Genomic DNA, 25,506 nt, shown 5'->3' with positions numbered 1-25,506 from the left:
TGGTGAGAACTCTAAAACAAAACAAAAAAAAATAATTCGATAGTAAAATGTTCAGTGTATTTGCATCGGCTCAGGTACTCGGGGCCATGGGCGATGACATGTTCATCTGTTTTACTATTTTACTTCTCGTGCATTAATTGAAATGTATGATCTAATACCTTCAAATGAGAGTCAGTGGAGTGGCATAATTGAAGGAAATTGAAGTCTTTCACTGTTTGCGCAGTTTAGTAGTAAAGTTTGTAGCAGCACAAAGCAGTAAGACTACAATAAACAACAAGCAGTTTGTTACAGGCAGTTTCATTGGACAGATTTCATTTTGGCTTAACCCATATCCAATCAAATTTCTGATTGCTTACAAGGCGGCCGCACGACGCGTCTCCACATTTTTTTTTTTTTTTTTTTTTTTTTTTTTTTTTTAAACTGGCTTGCTGGATGGTATGCAATGGGTGGCCGTGGCGTGGTACGGCATGTCGACGATATTATATATAACTCGTACGTCCGTAACGCCGTAGCACAATCAAAGTAATCAATCAACGCGCGCAACGACGAACGCGTAAAACGCATACGCAACGTAACGTACGTACCTACCGCCCGCCGCGCCACTGCTATCTATCACTAGTACGTAGCCGAGCCGCCGCGCCCGCTTACTGCATGCACTGCTATGTGTTCTGTATAATGCAAATGCTGCACACTCGCGATTTACTATGTGTATCGTTGCATTTGCTAAAAGTTATTTTCATCACGAGAAGAATGCGATTCTCACGTAAATGTACACTTCATGAAGATTGATGTCTTCGTTCCAGTTCGTGGAAAGAATCAAAGATCTACTAGGGAGTGCGGTAGGTAGTATTTACGGTGTTTTGTCGTATATTTCCCACGAATGAAACTTGAAAGTATGCTGGGATCGGGAGGAATTGTAATGTAGCCTCTGCTGGCTTTGGGTGTATACACACAGTCATTTTGTTGTGTAGACTCTGATGGTGCGTGCAGTGCACTCTGCATACTGTATTCCATACTGTACATAGTCGAGCTTTGTTGCTCAGGAACATGTCTGTGATCAGTGCGTGGTGATGCCGTGTTGGCGGTGTTGATGAGTAACGTTAAATTCTACGACCTTGTTGGAGAGGAAAGGAGATAGACACCTCTACTCTACGTTTTACTTTGTAAAAGCCTGTGCTGTGATGCAGGACAGTAGATGGCAAAATATTGGGTCTTTATTCAGTCTTTATATTGGTGTGAGTTGTATTTGTTGTACAGCTGTATTTAGATAATTTACCAGTAACAATTAGTCTAATTACAGTTATTCAGTAAGTGATGTTACAGTAAATTTTATGTAACAAGACCAGTTTTCAGACACATCGTCACTTGGACTTTTCTCCAATATTTGTTCAAAGAGTCAAAATCATGTCTACAACAATGTACTGGATTAATGTACATTGACTTCATTGTAGTCTAGATATGTCAAATATAAGGCCAAGTTAAAAAAGAAAGTAGTTTCTTGTCCGGGTTTTTTGAGATCAGTGATGTTTGTTATGAGGGAGGTCCTTTTTGACCTTACTATTTAAAGGGACTGTACAGTACTGGTTGAGGTGGGGGTTCATGTTTTGAACATTCCTAAGTGAGATAATGAGAAACCTCTTATGAAATATGAAAGAGCATGTAATTTTAAGAAGGATTCAACGTTTATTTGATGAAAATTGGTTTTCAAACGGCTGAGATATCCAAAAAGAGCAATTCTAATTAAGTGTGGGACCCACACTTTATTACGATTGCTTTGTTTTACTTAGTTTTTGGATGTTTCAGTCATTCCAAACCCGATTTTCATCAAATAAACTTTGAATTCCTCTTAAAATGGTATGCAGTGTACTATATCATAAAGGTTTTCTTGGTATCTCGCAAAAAGTTAAAAGCCCAATTCTCATCTCCACCAATACTGTACTATCCCTTTAATATTTTACTATTTTAAAAAAAATAAAAAACGAAATGCATTTTCTCGTCTGGGTTTTTTGACGCAAGTGATGAGGGAGGTCCTTGTTTTTTACTATTTACTTTTTTTTTTTTTTAAAGGAAGTAGTTTCTCATCCGGGTTGTTTGAAAGCAGTAATGAGCAGATGAGGGAGGTCCTTACTATTTACTATTTTTGATCAAGCAGCCATGTCAGGCTCCATTTTGGCACTTAGGTGAAGCATGCCCAACATATGAATACAGTGAAATCTCGTTAAGAGGTCTGATATAAAACAAAACCTTGTATGAATATGACAAGTTAATTTTACTGGTCCAAGCTCATGTGTTTTGACCCTGATATATTAACAAGAAACCTGATATAAGAAGGCCAGGTAGGTTTCATGTTCCAATGGACTTCATTTAAAAAACAAATTCAATTTTTCTGATCTAAAAGGATTTGGTTTATTTGAAGAAATTCTATGTTGTACGTAACTCATTTATGAAATATTACTTCCAAGACTTGAAAGGGTGATTTATGAATTACTGATTCATAAACGCGACAACTCGTCACGTACGATTTGTTTCAGGGGCGAGTTGTCCCAGATCAGTAGAACTTCCGTACGCTGCATGCATGCTGCACATGGTTACACACGCGCGTACATACCGAGCGCGCGAACCACTCGCTAGAATGACTTCAATGGCAAAGCATTTAACATTTTACATACTTGACACAACAAACATCCTTCACAATGATCCCTACGTTTCATCACGCGGCACTTTCGATTGAAAAAGACTGGTCGACTCGGAAAAAAAGCTAACATACATGCATGATACGCACATACCCAATATTTTTTCCGTACATGGAAACGCTATGGGACATGAATTATTCATAAGTTGAGCTGAAATGTTGAAGTGCGCACACACTTTCGAAATACAACGATAAGATCATTACCAATCCACATGTAAACTGCTAATAGTAGATCGAACTTCAGTAGAGTTTAGTTCTGCGTTTTCAAACTGATTAGTCAATTAGACGTACGTGAGCGTGATTGTATCCAATGTACAGAGTGCTATGTGTGTGCAATCTGATGTGTGTTGTAGAGCTATCGCAAGTGACAGTTCAGTTTCCTGCCGTTGTTCACTGATCGGACGAACCTCGTGAGTGCAGTGACATGTTTACGCACAAACGTATGTATATGCACAACACACACACACTCACACGTCCCATAGCGTTTCCATGTAAGGAAAAATATTCGCTACCATACCACAGTGAGCTGAGGTGCTGCTGAGACGTACTGGTAAGTACGTACATAGACCTAGGTACCTACGTAGTTTTCAGTGTAAACCGTCCCAGTCGAAGTCGGTATGGAGATAAAAAAATAGTAAAAATAGTAAATATAAAAAAAAAGTTGATGCGGCAATCAAAAAGGGGTGCAGGCGGGGACGAGAAACAACAGTTTTTGATATTTTTAAAGCCAATTAAAAAAAATAGTAAATAAAAAAAAAGCATGCGGCAGCCAAAATAGACGCGCGCGAGGATGAGCAACTACTATCTTTCTTTACTTGGCCTAAACTACCAGTAGAAGCCATCTACTACTGTATCTCGGTGCTGATTTTGTTAAATACATCATATAGGTCTAGAATTTCACAGAATCCCAACATATATCAGTCATATCACCATGATAATCCACCAGAATCTGTCCGGTCTGGCCAGAATTTAACCACACACGCTATTCCCATTCAGTGTCAATGAGTGTACTTTAAAAATGTGCCGCAGATACAGCTGTATACCTTGTTGCCAATGTTGGTGCAAGTTTGCATCAGGGACGTTGCGACGCCTGTTGTTTTCTGAATTCTGATGAGTCAACGCTTGCATTCAACACCTGTAGAGTCTACATTTAGTCATTGCATGTGCACGTAGACGTACAATGTACATATGCATTATAGGGTAAGAGTACCAGTATTCGGTCACCTACCGGAATTCGGTCACTTATTTTTATCACTAATTACCAGCCAGTAAGTTCTACTGTCACAACACATGCAAATCACATCAATTCACATACTTGCACACTCATTCACAACAGGAAAGTCCCTTAGTCCCCTCGGAAAGTCCATCCAAAGTCCCAAATTTCACCATCAAAAGTGCAGAATCGGCACGATTTTCCCAAAGCGCGCGCGGATTAAGCCCAGTTTTAAGAGTACGGGTTGCCGAAAAAGCGCTAAAAATCAACAAATACATTGCTCTCTTGCGGAATTTTTGCTTATCGCAAGCTCGGAGTGTGATGGTAATGTATCCTCAAAAACACAAAAGAAAAACAAAATTTCCATACGTGCAGATGCAGTGACTCATTCAGTGTACAAGGGTTGAATGCAAGTGTCCCCAGTATTCGGTCACCAACAGGCGCCGCAACGTCGCTGATTCAATTTTGCACCAACAAGGTAATGCGCAGGGCATTTTTCAGCTGCCTTGAACACGCATTGACTTTGAACGCGCATATCGCGTGACCGAATTCTGATCACCGTGACTGTATTCTGGGGGATTTTCAAGGTGATATATTTTGGGATTTTTGTGAAAATTCTGTGAGATATTTAACAAAATGAAAATTGAGATTAAAGAAATTTGATATATGTGACCCTGCACCACAAAATAAACAAAAAGTCGCCAGACATGCATTTTTAGTTAAGAGCATATTCTGACAGAGCAGACTTCAAGCTTTAAAATGAGGTATAGCTCAAATCAGGGAGGTCTCGCCTCCCTGCTCAAATCAAATGGACCCTCCAAACCTATCTAAATATTGGAAAGAGAGCACACACTTTAGAAAACTGAGAAAAGAGGCTCTAAAGCACAGGGTCTATTCAAGCGTTTAATCTTCACCAAGCCGTGCTAACTGTGCAATGAATGGGACAAAAAAGCAGGATGAACCCACCGGTTTAACCACAATGAAGGGAATATCAGATTGGGCTGAAATTGAGCATGCTTTATTAACACATTCTGTCCATGATAGATGCCAACTTTCAAAGCAGTAGCATCATCCTTTCTAAAGTTATTGGAGTTGAAAGTGACGAGTGTGTACAGGGTTTTTTCAAGAAATGAAAGGAGGACTCTGTAGACACACCTAATCACACTATTCTAAAACAGGTGTTCGAGATAAACTGCTAAAAAACACACTTTCCTGTTCATGTTATGACACCAAATTTTAGCATAATGTAGAAGACTTGCTCATTCGGAAAACATAAAAAAGGTCAAGATTGACTAAATTGACCCTTTTCACCTATTTTCAATCCTCACACAAAATCAGTGCATGCGACTTTTTGTTCGTGTTGTGATGCACGGTCACATATTTCACATACATTGCTGTAGATATGATGTATTTTTATGTATTATTTTAGTTTAAAAATTATTGCAGAAAAGCTTAAATGACCGAATACTGGGGGTTTTACCCTAGTCATAGGTGATACCATCACATTCTGAGCTTGTGATGAGCAAAAAATCTCGCAACAGAAAAGCGTATTTCTTGATTTTTAACGCTTTTTCGGCGACCCTGAATCTTAAAGGTAACCAGAACCCAAAGTCCACAATGAGAAATGTGGATTGAATGAAAGCAGCAACATTTACGTAGAACACATCGGTGAAAGTTTGAGGAAAATCAGACAATTGATGCAAACTGCCAGAAGTTATGAATTTTTAAAGTTCGGTGTTGGAACAGCTGGATGAGGAGACTCCTGGAGTTCATGACATCGCGCCACTACGTGAAATGATGTTACATGTGTGCATCATGATTGTAGATTTTGCTGGCTTGTGATTAGCGATAAGTGTCTGAATTCTGGTAAGTGGCTGAAAACTGGTGGGTTTAACTCTATCCTTCTAACATATATCCATACCCCCCCCCCCCCCCATACACACACTCAACAAATACTCCAAAAGAAGCCCAATAATCAAGGAGAAAGTTCATGAGAAGTACATGTAGGCCTACACTTAAATGCACATTCTCCATTTATCAATATCATTGATTGATATTCACAGTACACCTATGCTGAACCTCATCTGGTAAAGTAAAACAGTAAGTGACAGTAATTAGGCCTGTACGAATTGATTGGAATTGATACATTGTAGGTATGATTAATTCTCCTTTTCTGTGTATTCTTGTTTGTTTGGTTTGATTTTCCAGATGCCTCGCTCAAGGTACCCATCACCAAGCCGATATTCTAGTCGGCACCGACATCGTAGAAAGCAGAGAACGCCCTCTTATGTCAGGGACAGAGACAGGGATGACAGAGACTACTATACCTCGCGGGGAGACTACGGCTCATGCAGATATCGGTCAAGAAGGTATGGATGCACCACCACTTGAGCCATCTTGACCCTGTATCAGATTGCTGCACTATTATAGTTTGAATATGAACAGCAGAATGCTGCATGCATGGGTCTTGCCTATAATGCAAGTGGCCTACATTGAACAATAGTGACACATCATAAATACAAAGAAGGAAAAAGGATTCAAACTCTGTTTTTATGTTGAGAACTACCATAAAAGAAAATATTGGATCATGCCATAGAGTAGTTCGGAGTACTGCATATAAATTATTTAACCTAACCTAACCTAATGAAAGTACACTGTACAAAATAAATCTCAAGAACTGTAAGAACTGTCCCTTCATGTCACATTTTGTTTTCTCTGTTTCAGTCATGAGTACTACAGGGAACCCTCACCGTCACCGCAGGGTAGACACTACCGGGACTACGACCGGGACAGGGGACGGGAACGCAGGGACCGCTACTGTGAGGACCGCTATGGTGGGGACTACAGGCACGAAAGCTCACACCGAAAGCGCCACAGTAGGAAATACCGCCGTCCAAGACACCACTCCAGTTACTCAACGGTAAGTTAGTACATTTCTTAGACTGCAGTGGTCCTAGCCATTTTTTTTCTTTCCAGATTATAGTTACTTTTTTTTTGCTTCCTACCAGATTTCAGTTTAGCAGAGGAGATGCACCCAGCCATATGTTATGTAACAAGGGGAAGAACGGAAAAAAAAAAAGAAGTCTTTAGCAGGAAATGTCTGCAGTCACACAATTTCCTTCAGGGTAATTATAATCCTGAAGGAATTGTTTTTGTGACGAGTGTCCAAGAGTTTTGTGTTGACTACAGAGGCTGTCTAATGCTAAGAGACCATTTTTGGCACAGTGCCAAAGACAAGCCAGTATTTAGCAGGTTTAAAGGTACTCCAAAAATTTTCCTTTTTTTTTCTTTCCCTTTTTTTTCTTGAAAGCAAGCATGACGGGGAAACGAAACTTTACTGGAAGAGAAATAAAAGGAAGAAATGACATGAATTTACAAGTTTTTCATGTCCATCTTTTTCTCTACATTTTTTTTTTTTTATTTTACTTTATTGTGTTTGCTGCTCTCTCGTTCTAAGATATTTATTTTCAGTTGATAACATGACAGTCAGACACATACTCGAATAAGATTTTTTAATACCATCTCCACAAATGTTTAAAAAAAAAAAGAAATTGGAGAAGAAATTGCAGCATCACGTTCTATTGCTGATACAATTCTTGTCATTAATGTAAGATATGTCATTAGGAAAATTGACATGGGAAAGGTAAGCCAATGTCAGTGGGAAGGAAAACACCCAAACACAACAAAATGTAACGCATGCTAATTGCATGTAAGTTGAGTCAGTTTTGAATACCAAAATCAGCACAGGTAAAACTGGAATATTTTTGCGACATTTTCATGCATTTTTTTCTTTTTTGCTTCTACAAGGGGATGTCCATATCATTTTCTTTGAACCTGACTGCTTTCATTTTCCAATTACAAACAAATGTTGGTCTAAAAGCCTGTACTTCTGCACTTTGCTTTTCAAATTTTTTAGACATTTTTTTTTTTTTTTTTTTGCGTGTGTGGATATTTTCCGTCGAATTCTTGATTAGAATACATCCGTTACAATTACACGAGAGAGATGATGAGGTACTGTATGAGTGCATTGTGGCCCCCCTATACCTTGGTGGACCACAAAAAACTGTGTGTGATATGGATGGCTCCCTGTCCTTATAGATGAGTGCAAGGGACAGGGCTTTGACTCCAAAAAAAAAAATAGAAAAGAAACGCAATGATTTAGTTATGTATGCCATTTGCATCCCTATCTTGTCTTCTGTATGTATCCTCATGAAACCATTTGTGGGCCAAAAACGATGTTGCTCACTCAACCTCCAATCAAATGCCCACCTGCCGCCAACATCCAACATCTCAAATTCACCGTCCCTGCTGCCCAATGGAACCGCCCAATCGTCTCATCTACCCAAACCACCTTCGACTCAACCCACCCGTGCCATACCCAACCCGACGGCCTGATGGGACTGTGCCACCGCGCTGTGTGCGTGGACGCTGGGTGCTGCTCCTGGTGGTTCTGGCGGCATTTTGTTGATGGCGTCCGGCTTGGGGGCTGGTTGCGGCTGCGATTGTTGATCCCCGGTGTAGAGTCGGCAAAGGGAGGAGGGGCAGAGAGCAAGCGTTATAGATGATGATGAGGGCCATTTGATCTATCGGCCGGGAGACTGCTTGCAAGCAAGATGTACACATGCAGCTTCGTAAATCTGTAGCGCTCCTTTAAGACATCCAATCCCTTACTCCATGCACATCTTGATACAAACATCACCACCAATTCATGACACACCCACAAAACATACACATGGCTACACATACATTGATCCGAGTCTTTTCACTTGATATTTTTTTTTCACCCTCAATGAGTGAATGAAGAAAAATACATGACTGGCAAATACTCTGTTATTTCTGTAGGGTTCTGCTATTATTATTACTTCTTGGCAAACAATCTGTGCTTGTGTGATTAACTTTCACATTTCCTTGTTTTCCAGTGCATGAACCTAACAGTGTCCAGTGTTGTATTTGGAGGGTGTTTTATTTTTGAAGGAAAAGAAACAAAAGGAAATGAATATCAAAGCAAAAAAAAAAAGGATGCAAAATTGTATGTCATATTCTATGCACAGATGCATTGTCTGGCTCTGCTTTGTGTACCAGATTTGCTCTTTTTTTTTTTTTTTTTTCGTAGTGAACTACTTTTATGTCAGTGACGTGTCTCGCAGAAAGCGGACTTTGAATCCATAGTGTTGTAGATTAAATATTTATAGTGTGCAAGTTGCCATTCCAGTGCAGTTTTTCCTCCCCCTAAGACAGGGACCCGTCTCACTGCTGTACACACCCTAATGCTTCCCCTCCTCTCTCTGTCCTTTAGATGAAATCACCTCAACACTTGGGGAGGGCACCTTTGGAAAGGTGGTACAGTGTAGAGACATAACAGCTGGGTAAGTTTTAATGGGCTTATTGCTGTTGGGGAGACAAAACCTCATATCTCAATAAGGTCAGGGGGGTGTTTCATCAACAAGTTCGTCGGAGATTTCACCGACAAATTTGCTATCAGCCAATCAGACCAAGGATTTCATTAGCTTTTAACAGTTGTCAGTGTAAATCCTTGCGTCTGATTGGCTGATAGCAAATTCGTCGGTGAAAACCTCCGACGAACTCGTTGATGAAACGCCCCCCTGAAGTTAAGGTGAGCAAAAAACAAAACAAAGAACAAACAAACCCCAAACAAAACAAAAAAACACCAAAAGAAAACAAAATTTGGCAGCCAAAGCACCATGTCCATAACAAATTGGATCGCCTTTGCCTAATACCTTTGACATGCTACCGTGGCTTTAGTTTGGGGATGAGACAGCTATGATTTGGACAGGACATCACTTCAATGCTTATCTGATAAGGTTTTGTCACACCAGCAACAATATATCCTTTTTGCAAGCATCATTAAATTTTTCATGATTGAAGAATAACATCTCCCAACATCGTGTGTAAAATCTTATGGTGATACACCACAGAGTTTTTAAAGTAGAAATGCAAAACTAACCCCATGTCACTCGAAACTACACTCCCCTTTTTTGTCAAGAAGAATGTTTGGAATTTTTTCAGGCTTAGAATAAATTCACAGGAGATTGTTAGTATTGTTTACCCCACCATCATAAAAAAGTTTCCAATTTTAGTATTCTGAGGAACAGTTTGAAATACAGTTAAACTCGCCTAAGTCGACGTCGCATATGTCGAATAATCGCACAAGTCGAAGATTTCAAAAAGTCCCGATTTTTCCCCATTGACTTACGTGTATTAATTCACTCACAAGTCGAATTTTTTAAGTCGAATACTCGCCTAAGTCGATGAAATTCCAAGAACACTTTCACGGAAATACCATTGAATTCACTGTGCCTAAGTCGAATAAGATTTTATTGTGTAATAAATCAGTGTCAAAATCATGAGACGCCAGTTTTTGTTTACATACAGTATATACCAAAAGAAACTTTGCGTTAAAAACATTAACGTTTCATTTACGCAAGCGGTTTCACCTGAATCGTTGATATTAACGCAAACTAACGATCGGGACAATTAACGTTTGTAGTAACGATGAGTAACGATGCCAAGCGCAAATTAACGATGTTTCGTTGACATTAACGATAGTAACGCAAGAACTCACGCGAGATTTTGGTTTCCGTTACCCAGACCTGGTGAAAGGACGACGTATCGCCTCTGCCGAGTGTAGCGATATATGCCTTATATACTTAGCGGAGTCTTTTCGCGAATCGTATCACGATTTCGCGAATGGTTAATATGCGACCGGGGTCACCAAAAACGCACGCCGTGCCAACAACAACAACATTAAAAAGTAAAGCCGGGTGTTTGCCTTCAGTTTTGGAAATGAATAGCGGTAACAATCGGCTCCATAAGATGCTAGAATAAATGTCAGATGTTTGCTATTAATTTTGGAAATGAATAACGGTAATATTCAAAGTGGATAAAGCGTCTTGCTGAAGGGCAAATATCGGGCACAACGCTCCAGCTCTCAGCTCCAAAGTAGACATCATACATGTACATTATACACGTGTATGCGTGGTGTAACTTTAAGTCGATTTTATTTCGACTTACGCGCAAGTCGAAACTCGCCTAAGTCGATGTGTTTTGCTCAGTCCCGAGAAGATCGACTTATGCGAGTTTGACTGTACCTGCTTACAAAATACTAGCTTATGAATAGTATGTAATTTGCAGGGTCGCAAAAAAGACACAGTAAGATTTTAAATCTCCCAGTTGAATTTGGTCTTTTTAGTGTGTTGATATCATTGTATTTTGGTTGTCCCAGACTATTGCAACTCAGCAACAACAGTAACAAAAGTCATCAGTGTTACTAAATGCTGGTAAAATTGAGCACTGTGTTGGAATATTCATCATTTTAGGGAGCATGTAGTACATTTTCAGTGTTTATCTTACTGGCGCAACCCTGATTCACAGTACCAAAATCACTGCTGTGCAGTATTGACTTGAAATATTATATGTTCCCCAGTGAAGAAATTTGCTGTGAATGCTTTTCTCTAGTGATGCTGATCTAGGGTTAAACATGTGCACTGCCACACCAACATGGTGTCTGTTTTGTATTTCATAGGACTACATGTATGGCCCCAGCGTGTAAATGAATAAAGTTTTCTTTATTTCATTGGTAAGTCATGTTATCAATTTCAAGTAGACTCATTGATGTTTATGTAGAAAAGATTCCATGTCAGCTGAAGTGTTTTTGTACCCTTAACAAAATCAGCAAAAAGAGTACGTTAATTTTTCTTTGGACATAAGAGAAATAGTATTTTACATATACATCTACAGTGTAGGTTAGAGTGATAGTGAGAAAGATGACCATTTCTATATTTGTGGTACTTTTTTAAAAGCATTTATTGCATTCTGTATCAAATAAAGTACAGGTCATAAAATTCGCACACAAGGATTCTGTATTGTGTGAGACTGTCTGTTAGTTTCATGTAACTTCTGAAGCTATTTTTTCCCCATGTTATTTCTGTTTGTGGCAGAGGTGCGAAGATTGCATTGAAGATCATCAAAAACATTGAGAAGTACCGAGAAGCTGCCAAACTAGAAATCAATGTTCTCGATAAGATCAACGAAAGGGATGCCAGCGGGAAAAGGTGAGGCGCTCCTGATGGAGAAAAAGACAGCAAAATTGTAATCACTGATATCCTGCTCTCTTGTCATTTTTGTCTCGCCCACCGGAGGTGAAGGCGAGACTAAGGGATCCAAATGGCGTCCGTCCGTTGTCCTTCCGTCGTCCGTCACAAATGTTAAAGTTTACCTGCAAGACTCTCTTATGATGCATAACTTGGCAACTGTTACAGCAATGGCAGCCACACTTGGGTGATAGAAGCACTAGGGGTATCTTCATGTTATGGTGTTGTCGGAGGTCATGTGATGATGTCAAAGGTCATTTGAGGTCATATATTAAAGAGTATGTGCAAGACTCTCTTTTCTATATTAAAGTTTACCTGCAAGACTCTCTTTTGACAAATAACTTCACATAAGTTGCTTGGATTACAACCTAACTTGGGTCATAGATGCACTGGGGGTACCTTCATGTTATGGTGCCGTTGGAGGTCACAGGATAAGGTCAAAGGTCATTTGAGGTCATACGTTAAAGTTTACTTGCAAGACTCGCTTATCACACGTAACTCGACACATGCTGCTACAATGGCAATCAAACTTGAGTGATGGATGCACTGGGGGTACCTTCATGTTATGGTGCCGTAAGAGGTCACATGATAAGGTCAAAGGTCGTTTGAGGTCATACGTTAAAGTTTACTTGCAAGACTCTCTTATCACACGTAACTCAGCACATGTTGCTACAATGGCAATCAAACTTGGGTGATGGTAGATGTCTCTTGGGAAGTTGAAGGTTACCACAAGGTTAAAGGGAACACAAACCCAAAGAGCAATGTGGATTGAGTAAAAGCATTAACATTAGTAGAACACATCAGTGAAAGTTTGAGGAAAATCGGACAATCGATGCAAAAGTTATGAATTTTTAAAGTTTTGGTGTTGGAACCGCTGGATGAGGAGACTACTAGAGGTTATGACGTATGAATGGACAACAATACAAAGAAAATATAAAGAAAATTCAACAAAAATTCACTTTTCTAGCATTAGTAAAGAGCACTTGACTAACCGCTTTCAGAAAGCAGAGGGAATAATTACTACCCTTAACATTATGTCAGTATCAAGTTGATGGAATTTGTAATTTTCATGAAAAAATGAATTCTTGTGGGATTTTCTTAATGATTTCTTTATATTGTTGTCCACTCATACGTCATAACCTCTAGTAGTCTCCTTACCCAGCAGTTCCAACACCAAAACTTTAAAAATTCATAACTTTTGCATTGATTGCCCGATTTTCCTCAAACTTTCACTGATGTGTTCTACTAATGTTACTGCTTTCACTCAATCCACATTGCTCTTTAGGTTTGCGTTCCCTTTAAAGGTCACAGACAGGGGGCAACAAACTTTTAGGGCCCAATGTTAAGTTTTTAGGGCGCATTTCGTTTATGGCTCATAACTTTTGATCCCTTTGTCCGTTTGTGACCAAACTTGGATGGAAGATGTCCCTGGGGAGGTGAAGGTCGTCACAAGGTCAAAGGTCACATACAGGGGTCAACAAACTTGTAGGGCCCAATGTTATGTTTTTATGGCGCGTTTTGATTGTGGCTCATAACTTTTGATCCCTATGTCCGTTTGTGACCAAACTTGGACGGTAGATGTCCCTTGGGGAGTTAAAGGTCATCACAAGGTCAAAGGTCACAGAAAGGGGTCAAAAAAATTTTAGGGCCCAATGTTAAGTTTTTATGGCGCATTTCGATTATAGCTCATTACTTTTGATCCCTTTGTCTGTTTGTGACCAAACTTGGATGGTAAATGTCCCTTGGGGTGTTGAAGGTCACCACAAGGTCGAAGGTCATAAGCAGGTCAATTAACTTCTGGGAGTTATAAAAAATATTAATTCCTTGTACGCGAATGGGCGAGACACAATTTGGCACTTGCCTTGTTTTTCACATGTTATCAGGGTGCTACATTTAACTCTTTTTACCACTTGCCCAGTCAGGCAAGCAGATTTCTAAATTGTTGCCAAACACTTGCCCGGACAGGAATTTTACTTGCCTGAAAAGAAAGTCCAAAAATATATATATATTTTTTTTATTATAATAGCAAAATTACTTGTATGTAAAGGGCTTTAAAAAAAAGAAATGATCATTTGAATGAACAGCACACATTGATTCACACACTTTATCTGCATTCAACACATTGGAGTAACAAACTTGGTTCGATTAAGTGTTGGTGTTATTTTGTATTGATGCTTTTTGTGCAAGTGTTGGAAAGTTGCTGAAATTGAATTAATGCACGCTGCATCATTAAACAGTCATTTTCTGTAGGCTTCTATATGTTTGAGTTTGAAGGGGGAAAAGTGGGAAAGGGTGACTTCAAAACTTTTTGCTTGCCCAATTTGGGCAAAGCATTTTTCCTCATTTGTTCTAAAACGTTTGTCTGACTTTGATGTTCACTTGCCCCGGGCAATCAGGCAAGCGCTTACGTAGTGCCTTGTGTTATGAGTACATGAAATGAAAGAAACTCCTCTGATACATGTACATGTATACCACATTTGCTCTTTGGTGCTGCATGGTTTTGCTGAACTCCCCTTTATAATGTGTGCACAGTGTTCTTATCACACCATGGATCAGTGGAGTTTTTTTGTTTTTGTTTTTGTTTTTGTGTTTTTTTCTAGGGAGGGGGAAGGGAGAGGAGTGTTGTTGGCTCATTTTCCATAAACATGACCCAAGTCAAATCCAACAAGTAGACTTTATCTGGTGTTTTTAAGTTTGCCACTTTGCATTTAAGCAGCATTTTTTGTATAAATGAGCATACAAGTTTCAACACCCGTAGATAAAAACCTGTGTTTGTTTACAATACCTTTGCCTGTGCAAAGGTCACTAAGCCAGCCTACTTCGGCTTGTATGGAACTTCATGGACCTGTATACGAAGGGACCACATCAATAGATAGCAGTGCCTGTGTGTATTAAGTCTGATTTGAAGCAATCTGGTGTAAAAGGGAAATTGCAATTCACGCTGCTGTGTGCATAATGCAGCTTTTGTGTTTTGATGACATTCTGGATTGCACTTTGAACATTGATTTGTGTGTTTGGCAAATACTGTAGTGTACCAAAGTGAGGATGGCAATGGCTTTTAAACTCCCTGATTCTGCAGGCGGCTTCTGAAAATGTCATTATTTCCAACATCCATATATGAGAATTAAAAAAAAAATTCCTGAATTGAGAATTGATTTTTGTCCATTGAGGTGCATGTAGCACAGAAGGATCTCCCTGGCATCTCTTGGGAATCTCCCTGATTTTAATGTGTGAATGTTGGCATCTCTGGTATTGGGATGATGTAAGATAAGATTGTTGTATTTGTATGATATATCTTACCCGCATTTTTGCATAAGATGCTTCGATTACACAGTAAAAGAGATGGTCCAGCTATTCTTCGTCATTACTGTCAAAATGGTGGATGTGTGTAACCATGAGTGTGGTGTGTCAGTCTGTCTGTGTGTGTGCATGTGTCTGTGTAGTGGAGATTATCGTTAACAGTCGTTATATGAAAACTAGGTGAAATTATCATGTACAGTTTTATGCCATTATTATGAAGTAATACCCCGTCTAGTTCAGTGTCATAGATGTCTCTCATTTTATCATACCATTATTCCAGCTTGTGTGTGAAAATGTTTGACTGGTTCGACTACCACGGGCACGTCTGCATCGCCTTCGAGATTCTTGGCTTGAGCATCTTTGATTTCCTGGTAAGTGCAGCGAGAATACTTACTCAACCCAGTAAATGGATACATGTAAAGAATACTCTTGTGGTGTGTCTGTCAGTTTTTCTCCTTTTTTATGCCATATGTGCTCAATATCCTTGTCCCAAGACAGTTTTCTCATAAATGATTAATTGTGCACAATCATTCAAAGCTGTCCTTTGATGTACAATATTGGAAAAAGGCATGCCGAAAAGACTTGTTTTTTGTAATTTGACCTTTTTAAAATCTTGAATCAAGATCGTTACATGGGGCAAATTGTCAAATCATCTCATGGAGGACTTTCTTTTGGAAGATGTGAAACAGAAACCAGTTTATTGTGGCTTGGAAATGGCAACTTGTGTTCTAGAGATATCACCAACGTTGATTTATCTGTTACTGGTATTCCATGTTTAAGATGCAGCTGTCTTCATAGAGGAATACAAGGAAAATTCAAGGAATACCCTTTACTTTCCAGTGATAGAATGCGAAATTGTTTTTTGACTGAAATTTGATACTACTTGTAGGTGTGAATTCAGTTGGTGGAAATGTAAGTAATTACTATCCTTGTCTGTTACTGCCTTAAAATTACTACTCCATAGCTCACTCTGATGTCAATATGCATGCTTGATTCATGAATATCAGACAGATATCCCTCTGCTTTTCAGTTTCAGTGGAATTTGTTGGCACTGTTTTTTGTGAAAATTTCCAAGTGTTTCCATATTTTTTCCCATATATATTTGCAGAAAGACAACAACTACCAGCCCTACCCCATGGACCACATCAAGCACATCTCACACCAGTTATGCTCTGCCGTCAGTTGTAAGTTGCAAGCTTGTGGTGAACAGTACAAATACCAATTAAACAGAATCTACAAAACTATTTCAAGAATGGGAACATGTACATGTAACTACGCACTCTGTGAAGGTCAAAGATTGTCAAAGATTTGTTCAAGTCAAGCCCTAGGGCATGTCTAGAGTTTAGACAGATCCTTGGTTCAGCAAGTTGACGAGACTGTGCATCACATAGCATGGGGGATCGACCTTTAATTAAGTTTGGTCACATACCATGTATTTGATGTGCCATGAAACAATGTCAGTCTGCATATTTGCTTTATAGATGAAAAAGCATTTAAATGCACATTTTCATATTGAATGCAACATCGTTTTCCTGTTATTGGTTTGATTTGGTATCAAAACTTTGTGAGGATGATTGAGCTGATGGTGTAAATTTCATGTGAAGGCTGCACTGCAGCAAGCTGGTTCATGAATCTGGATTTCTACAGCAAGGAACAATTATATTGTGCTTTAATATACAACTTTAGGAGCTGAGTGAAAGTTGAATGGCTTGCACAGCAGCTGCCGGATACACCTATTAAAAGTAGCTTAAATATCACTATAACACTAGGTGAATTTTTTCTCTTTTGTTTGTTCAGGAAATGTTCACTGACTTGTGTATGGAAATCTACATCAAGGACAAATAGCAGGGATTTTGTTTGTTTGTGTGTGTGGATGTGTCTATGCATTCAAAAAAAAAAAAAAAGAAGATATCCCTGGGTGATATTAGTCAATCATATTGCTGCCTACTGTGGATCTTTAGAGGAAAATCTGCATGTAATAAATGCCTGTATATTTTGTGACCTCCCTACTGCAGTTCTCCATGACATGAAGGTGACACACACTGATTTGAAGCCGGAGAACATCCTCTTTGTCAACTCTGCATACACAATTACGTACGACCCTTCAAAGGTAAGCAGAAAAAGACTTGGGTCTGCCGAGCTTTCTCTGTCTTTTGCTTTTGCTTTCTTTGGCCAGAGTATTTTGTAAAGTGACAATAGAATTCCTTGCATTCTATGAGAGGATTATCAGCACTATCCTTGGTCTGTACTTCCTGTCTTCACCCATTGTAATCTGTAAACAGGTGTTTCTGTAAAAGGTGTTTGTCAAAAGAGCATCATGAGGATTAGAGCTGGAACTATCCTGGACTCTTTGAATGCTGCTTCCTGTGTGTCCTTGTTGCACAGTTTTCAAAAGTTCTGAGATATTCAGTGTCATCAGTGTTTGAACTCATGGTTAGGTAGTAGACGCTGTGTGAAGGCATTTGTGGCACCAACTCCTCAGATGTTATGAGTGATTGAATACAACTCGGGTTTTACGAGAAGCTGCCAAGAAGACGGCCTCTTGGATGGCTGAGACAAAAGAGAATAAATGAATAAAGAGTGGAAATTTTCGCGGAAAACTTGCGCGAAAATAAAAGCACGCCAATATTTTTGCCTGCCATATGTTCCAGTAGTTGATGTCTCGATCTTGCGGAATTAAAAACATGCGAAATTCGTCTTACCCAGCTGAGCGGGAAAAATTAGTCACAAGAAAATATCCACTTTTATAGTAGATAAATCAAGAATAAATGGATCGCAATATAGTCCTGAAGTCCTGTCAAAGCACTTTGCTTTGTGTTATAATCTTGTGTGAAAAAGGAATGCAGACAGGTAAATAAAATCAAATGAAATCAATATTGTTCATGTTTCATAATCTGTGAAACTTTTCTTTCCTGTAGAAGCGAGATGTGAGGCGGGTGCAGAACTGTGACATCCGACTGATCGACTTTGGGTCAGCGACCTTTGACCACGAGCACCACAGCACGATAGTATCAACCAGGCATTACCGAGCTCTGGAGGTCATTTTGGGTGAGTTGAGTGTGTATGTACCTCCTGTATGAATGGCATCGCATGATGTCTCTGGTGTGTCGTAGTGTATGCTTAATGTACTCTGTTTGCCAAGTTCCTGTATATGCCATGAATTCAGCAAGTCATAATTTTCCATGAATCGGGACTTTCTGACAATTTCAAGAGTGCCTAAATTCACAATCATAGACTACAGCAATGAACAGAAAATTGTACATGAGCGTGTCGCATTCATGTCGGGATCAGCATTAGTATTTTTGCTTGTTGTAAAATTTGTTAATAGCACCTGACTTGAGAAATTAATGAACATAAAAAAGCCCCGAAATTAACCGCACATACAGTATAAAGTGTGCTTCTTCTTTTTTTTTTTCAGTTTTGTCTCACTTGTAATTTTAGATAATCATTTAAAACTTCCAAGAACTGCTTTATCAGAACTCTTTCTATGTATTTGTATGTTTCTCATGTCTGTGGTGTGTCTTCTCACATTCCTCACCCATTGTTCATGGTGTGCTTGAACTGTTACTGGGATATGTCATCTTTTTTCATGTTTCAATGACTAAATGAACTTTTTTTTTTTTTGTTCTTGTAAAACTACACAATAATACAGTAGCTGATGGTAGGGGGTCGAGTTTGTAATTTTTCTGTTTTCTTCTTTTCCAGAACTTGGCTGGAGTCAGCCTTGCGATGTTTGGAGCATCGGATGCATCATGTTTGAGCTCTATACAGGGTATACTCTTTTCCAGGTAAGACCTGAGCAATGTCACTTGCAAGTTGATCTAAGCGTCATAAGGTGTACCATTTGACTGGGAAGAAAATACAGGATCTATACAGCTGAATAGACATCAATTACGTGTTTCGTAAAAGACTAGCTGTCACCCTAAGCCACACGTTATTTAATCAGAAGATGCACTGATACTTTGGATGATCTTTCTGGCATGCTTTCAATTGCCAGAATGATTAGTAATATCCTCACACAAGAATTGAAGTAATGATAGGAATGTATTGAGGATCCACAACAGTTTTCCAAAACTAAACAGCTCACAAGAAAAAAAGTGGAGCTAGCGGTTTTTTTTTTTTTTTTTTTTTGCACAAAGTTTTCATATATGCATACAATGGCTTGCAGTGAGAGATGGCCATGTGTTTGTGATTACAATGCCAGACTTTCTTTGGCCATATGCTGTTTGGCAGCACAACAGACATTCACTGAGTAATACCAAGGTATATCCACAGCCAGATGCTGATGATGTTGTGCACCTCAAGAAATTCTGTTTTGTTTACTTTGCTGTATATCCGTGTTGTTTGATTGCACCCATTCATTGGTCAAAGTACACGTTGATGTTCCCCAAGGAGGATGCGGCTGAGTTAAAAGGATACTCGCGTGATCACACAAAATGAGATGCTATCTTTAATCTTTATCCCAATACTTACACTATCTTCCTTTAGTGTTTGAAGGGGCAGAGACCACCTTTGTCATATCCAGAAAAGCTAGTGAGTATTGCCTCATTATTATTTGTTGATTTTTTCCCCCAGACACATGACAACAGAGAGCACCTGGCCATGATGGAAAGAATTCTCGGCTCCATGCCAGCTTGGATGGTGAAACGTACAAGGTGAGGCAGCATTGGTCAAGCAGATTACGCTAAGCTGCTATATAGATCTTTCGTATGGTGTGTAGTTTAGTTGGATACCTGACTAAGAACTTTCAGAAATTAAGTAATGTATGTGATGATAGTGGAGTAAGAATTGACCGTAACATCAATTTCTTGTCTGAGCGTAGATGCAACTTTTAAAGCGTTTTCGAAAGTAAGATTTTTCAAGTATTGAAAGGGATGTTCTTCAGCTTTCCTTGAATCAAACAGTCAGCTTTACTGCATGATAAATGAGCTGAAATTTTGGCATGTTGTTAATAAGTATAGATGTCAGAGATAAGGTTAAATACTGTAAAATCAGTAAGTTTTGTGTGCATTTTACAAGGAGTTTAGTTTTATGTAAAATGCAGGGGAATGTTTTCATCTACACAATGCATTGAATGCCAGTACAATACTGTACATCATCGTGGTCAGCCATTTGCAGAAGTACAATGCGGCAAATAAGATAGTCGGGTCCAGTTTAGGAAAATTTCATGCCACAAGTGTTTCTGGTTTTACAGTAGCAATAGTAACTTGATAAGCATGTTTACCTTATCTGTTAAATGCTAAAAGGAGGCATCACAAAGTATTTGTTATTTTGTGCCAAACCTGTAGGAAAAGCAAGTACTTCTACCATGACCAAGTGGAGTGGAACCCCAAGAGCTCGTCGGGCCGCTACGTGTGCGAGAACTGCCACCAGCTGCGCTTCTACATGGACAGCAACGAGGACGAGCACCGGCGTCTCTTTGAACTCATCGAGGAGATGCTCGAGTACGACCCGTACAAGCGCATCTCGCTGCGGGAGGCCGTCTCGCACCCCTACTTCACCGAGACCCTCTACCGGGGCAGCCGGGACTCGCACAGCATCAGCAGGTGACGCTAGGCGTGGCCTGCTGGACCCACCTTTGCCTCCCCCCCTCCAACTCACCCCACCCCGGCGATGCCCCACTCCTGCTTGGCAGTGCCGTTCGCTCCTTGGTGGGGGAATCCTTAGGAGGATCTTCTATCATTTGCCACCGGGATGCCGTCTGAAATCATCTCTGTCTCTCTTTGAGTAAGACATTCAGCTCATGCATGAGCAGAAGGCTGTCCAGCAACTGTGCCACCTTGTCATATCTGCGTGTGATGAAAAGTGTCGCTTCTGACGAAAGAACTTCTCTCATTCAAGATCCTACGGGAACTCTTGAAAATAAGTGCATGCTAAAGGTGTTTCAGTTAACAGGTGCGCGAATTAATTAATTAACTATAATTGAAATCTTTGACTGGGTAATAAGCTATATATTCACTGCTGTGCTGTGGACAGCAATACACTTGTCCCTGGCTCAATTACCTCATTCAGGTCGACAAAGCTATCTTCTGCCACGTTAGCAAGTGTCGGAACCAGTCCCCCTGTAGAGCTGTATGAAAGGGAATAGGTTTATTGAAAAGAGTTTCTTGGACATACAGATGTCACACACACACGGACACACTCACATGTATCTATATGTACACTAGTTTATGTTCGGACACAAAGGGCGTCTTGCCCTTCCACACTGCTAGAGTCATTCCTGCCAGGCAAGATGTAAACTGCTTTTTACACTGAAAAGAACGAATCTGACAAAAGATGACAAAACCATGGTTGAGTTAGCAGATTGATGACCTTCCCATTCCTTTCGGGTAGCACGAAACCGTCAAAATATGTGCGAAAACCAAACACCCACCCCCCCCCCCAAAAAAAAAAGAAAGGAACACAGCAACAGCAACAACCTTCCATACTTTATACTTTGGTATGGTACATGCATATTTCACCACATTTTTACTTTATCTTGTAGTTACTAGCTTTGTACCTAGATGATGAAATTGCTTTTCTTTGAGCAAATGTTGTCCGAGAAAAATGTCAACCAAAGCATTCCCAATTTACAGTGTATGCTTGCAGGGAACAAATAATTTGTGCGGTGTCTAATGATTGTAATTCTAGAGATTTCATTATAAAGAGTCTTGAATAGACGATGTGAAAAATTCTAGCTGCATTTATGACTTGTCAAAGTAGTATGTACTCACAGTAATTGAGTTCACCGCAAGTTGTGTGGTAGGGCATTAACATTGGAGAGCTTTGGTATCTGCACCAGATCGTAGTGAAAAAAAAAAAAAAAAATTAATGAAAGCCAAGTCAGTCAGAAATCTGGACTCAAGATTACACTTAATCATAGCAGTAATTCAACATGATGTGCCATTTAATAACTTCATATTTCTAATTGGACTGCAGTGAAGGCAATGTCAATTACAATGTATGGGCATTACTGGTATTATATCCTGTTAGTAAACAGTCTAGCCAATGTAAAACTTTCATGTTATCTCATGGTATAAGGACAAAGTTACAACTCCCAAATATTTATTCAAAGGACTTGCATCTTGTGGAGTTGCTGTAACTACTAGACTATTTTATCCTGGTGCTTACATGACGTATATCCGAATTGACGAGGATGTTTTGTAACTCAGGCTGTGTTATCTCAACAGTGTGTTGCAAAATGCACAGGTGCGTCTAAAAATATCATACTTAAGTCAGTGATCATTAATATTCATGGAGTAAGAATTCAAATGGTACATATATTCAGAAATACTGCAATGCGACGGATTCTGCTGTCGACTATACTTGGTGCGCAAGAAAGTCGATGCTGCATCTGTGTCACACACAAATTCAAAGCCTCCTCTAGTTGTTTGTGTGTATGTGTGTTAAATGGAGTTTTCCTCAGATTCATTCTCGACCTCTGCAACTATTGTGGACCCGCATTCAAAATCATCGTTGCAGAACATACTATTCCATGTTGCTCATACTGTCCACAATCAGACTGCATTTGTACTAGTAGTTTTTAAAAAAGGGATCACGTATGATGATGAACAAAATGTGATGCTAATGATTATAATAATGGTAATGACAAAGAGAAAACAAAAGCTGCGGAACCAACTGCTGCATATATGTGTTACGAGTTCATTATGGCAAGTTTGACACTGATGTTGGTGTGAGAGCTTGATATCCAACGTGAGAAAAGAACTTCTTGTGTTTGTTTTCACAAAGCATTTGCGTCTGCAAGCTAAGCTAGTAGTAATGTATGCAAGATGGTATGTAGTGTGTCCAAGACATTACATTTTTTTTTTTTATGCCTCCGCCACGAAGTGGTGCCGGGGGCATTATTTTGTTTGTTTTGATATCGAGTGTATTCTTAGTCGGTACCTGTCTTGCAGAATATTAAAGGAAAGGCCTGTGTGAAAGATGTTACAAGATCGTAATGATGTGTCACAGTAAGAGCTTAACTCGATTGCAGATTTAGATCAAAATGTAGTGAAGAAACGTCCTCCACGTTGCAGTTTTCCCAAAGAGATGTGTTGTCGTACGCTGCATGCAGAGCAGTTAGTATGGGCAACACGACCTTCCGTTTGTGTGTGTGTGTGTATTCTGTGGATCATGTAATGCTACTGCAGCCACTGGAACATCACATAAAGTCAAGGTGCAGGGAAGGCATGTTGTTGATCCACCATATTTATAACCAAACCTATTACTACAAGAAGCTTTACTTGGCTCCAATTTTAAGCAGTAGCGATGATATCTTCCACTCGTTGTTGGGTTTGTTTAACACCTGTCCAGAGCAGAGTAACAGAGACTCCAACTCTCCCGTTTTTGACTGGAGATCTCCCGCCGAAAACCCATTTTTGCAAAATCTCCCGTTCTCCCGTTTGAGATCTAATTTCTCCCGCCCTGGCTCTTTGTCTCCCGTTGGAAGGGATTTCTTACTTATTTCTATCGTATGTTGAAAAAAATAAGCCTTAGATAGCACAAGAGAGCATCTAGAACCCTCGGAACTTCGCGCTTCGCACACACCAAGTTGGAGTCTCCCGTTTGCTAGGGGTTTCAGGCGGGAGAATCTCCAGATCAGAAGGTGCTTTGGATTGGAGTCTCTGGAGTAAGGAAGTGAGAAATCTCGCCCAAAGATTGATCTGTTGCCCTCTCAATGAACAGAGAGCTTTACAGGAAATGCTGTTTAGCGGTATGCACGCATGACAAATTGTGGTCAGTATTACTTGAATAACTTCTGACTGAAGCCACAGCACTAAGGCGCTTCTGTGTGGATGGTGGTGCTTAAGTTCAAAAGTTTTCTGAACAATGAATACATGTAAAGGTGGAATGATGAAAACCAGATGAATGAATTGTACCATGCTAAGGGTATTGATATGTATTATTTAATTATTACTTTGTGCAGGGAAATTATCAGAAATAAATGAAAAAATGAGGATGATATAGGAGTGACCTATGATTATTTTTTATCAGTTGCATGCTATAAAAACAGTTGAATCAATGGAATCACTACTATATTACTTATCTTAAACATTTGCAGCAGTAAGTCCGGAGAAGTACTGACTGATATTTGTCCAAGCTCAGCCAAATATTTGTGTTGTTCTTGCGCTTTTGCAACCCATTGCAGAGCTGCAAAAACTCTTATTATGTGCTGTTGTACAATACAGTGTTTTTGTCTAAATAATTTGGTCAGACATCTCAAGGAAAAATTTATTCAAGATTATTCCAGGGAAGACAAGAGTTCTCATATGCCTGCAAAAATTGTCAATTTTTGCTCTGGGGAAAATTTAAACCTATGCACACGAAATGTGTGAAATAACATGGTGATAACACAATTTCAGTTTGGTAACGGCAAAAATGCTAAATAGTAGCCAGAAAGGTACTGTACGTTGTCAGCATTGAAATCTCAGAGCATGTCCCCAGTTGTGGTTGCTACTTGCTGTACAATAAATCACAAATCAGGCCATAGAAGTATCCATGGTAGAATGCAGCACTTGCAGCTTGTTGGGAAATACTACTGCTAGGGCACAATTGATCATCATGAAATGTTCTACTTACCCACTACCATGGACCTACAAAAAACTCTAAAGTTACACAGTGGGCTCCTGTTATAATGAAGTCCTGACAGTTTTCTTTCGTTATATCGAAATTTCATTATAACCGAACAAATAAACAAGAAAAACACATAATGTTGGTAATGTTGCGGCTTGATTTTTTATTTTGTTGTAACCATGTTCGTTATAACGGGATTGCACTGTATGCATACAATGAAAATTATTCTTCACTTTTGATCTCAAAGTACTCCAAAACAACTCATTATCCCGGCAAACCTTTTGTCAGCCTGACAAGTTTCTTGGTAGACTCATTCGGTACATTGCAAGCAGATTTCAAGTGGTGGAAGATGAATTTGGAGCCCTTCTGAGAACTATGTTTTGCCTGCAAGAAATGCATACTGTAACGTTGCCAAGGTCACGTTATATGCCAGTATGGCTGTATGACGGAATTTGGATATGTAGCATACGTTCAAAGCGCGAAGGAGGCATACATTCATCTGAAAGCGCAGGGCACAAAGTACAATTGCCCTGTATGGCATCCATGCCTGGTTGGTGACGGATGCAGTGCTGAGAGCAGATGTGAAACAAAAGAATGTAGATCTAAATGAATTTGTGCAAGTAGATTTGATGCAG

The 25,506-nt window shown here is 39.5% G+C and overlaps 1 protein-coding gene across 1 annotated transcript; it reads left to right on the top strand.

Moving 5' to 3' along the window:
• The first annotated feature begins 705 nt into the window (after nt 1–705).
• Nucleotides 706–21,675, top strand: LOC140240090 (dual specificity protein kinase CLK2-like). Its single transcript, XM_072319896.1, has 13 exons — nt 706–839; nt 6,114–6,274; nt 6,630–6,825; nt 8,427–8,520; nt 9,202–9,271; nt 11,864–11,977; nt 15,597–15,687; nt 16,425–16,500; nt 17,332–17,426; nt 18,235–18,364; nt 19,022–19,104; nt 19,892–19,971; nt 20,605–21,675. Exons 1-13 carry the CDS (start codon nt 789–791, stop codon nt 20,864–20,866), a joined length of 1,503 nt encoding a protein of 500 aa, XP_072175997.1. The 5' UTR covers nt 706–788; the 3' UTR covers nt 20,867–21,675.
• The last annotated feature ends 3,831 nt before the right edge of the window (nt 21,676–25,506 follow it).

This window comes from Diadema setosum, chromosome 16, assembly GCF_964275005.1.
Source record: "Diadema setosum chromosome 16, eeDiaSeto1, whole genome shotgun sequence".
Lineage (NCBI taxonomy): Eukaryota > Metazoa > Echinodermata > Echinoidea > Diadematoida > Diadematidae > Diadema > Diadema setosum.
The sequence above is the reverse complement of the archived record's forward strand: the minus strand, read 5'-3'. Positions and strand labels throughout refer to the sequence as shown.

Bases quoted from the DNA above. Each gene is read 5' to 3' on its own strand.
- LOC140240090 (XM_072319896.1), top strand. From the start codon at position 789: ATGTCTTCGTTCCAGTTCGTGGAAAGAATCAAAGATCTACTAGGGAGT. The intron at 6,275-6,629 runs GTATGGATGCAC...TCTCTGTTTCAG, and splicing joins TGCAGATATCGGTCAAGAAG to TCATGAGTACTACAGGGAAC. The intron at 18,365-19,021 runs GTGAGTTGAGTG...CTTCTTTTCCAG, and splicing joins AGCTCTGGAGGTCATTTTGG to AACTTGGCTGGAGTCAGCCT.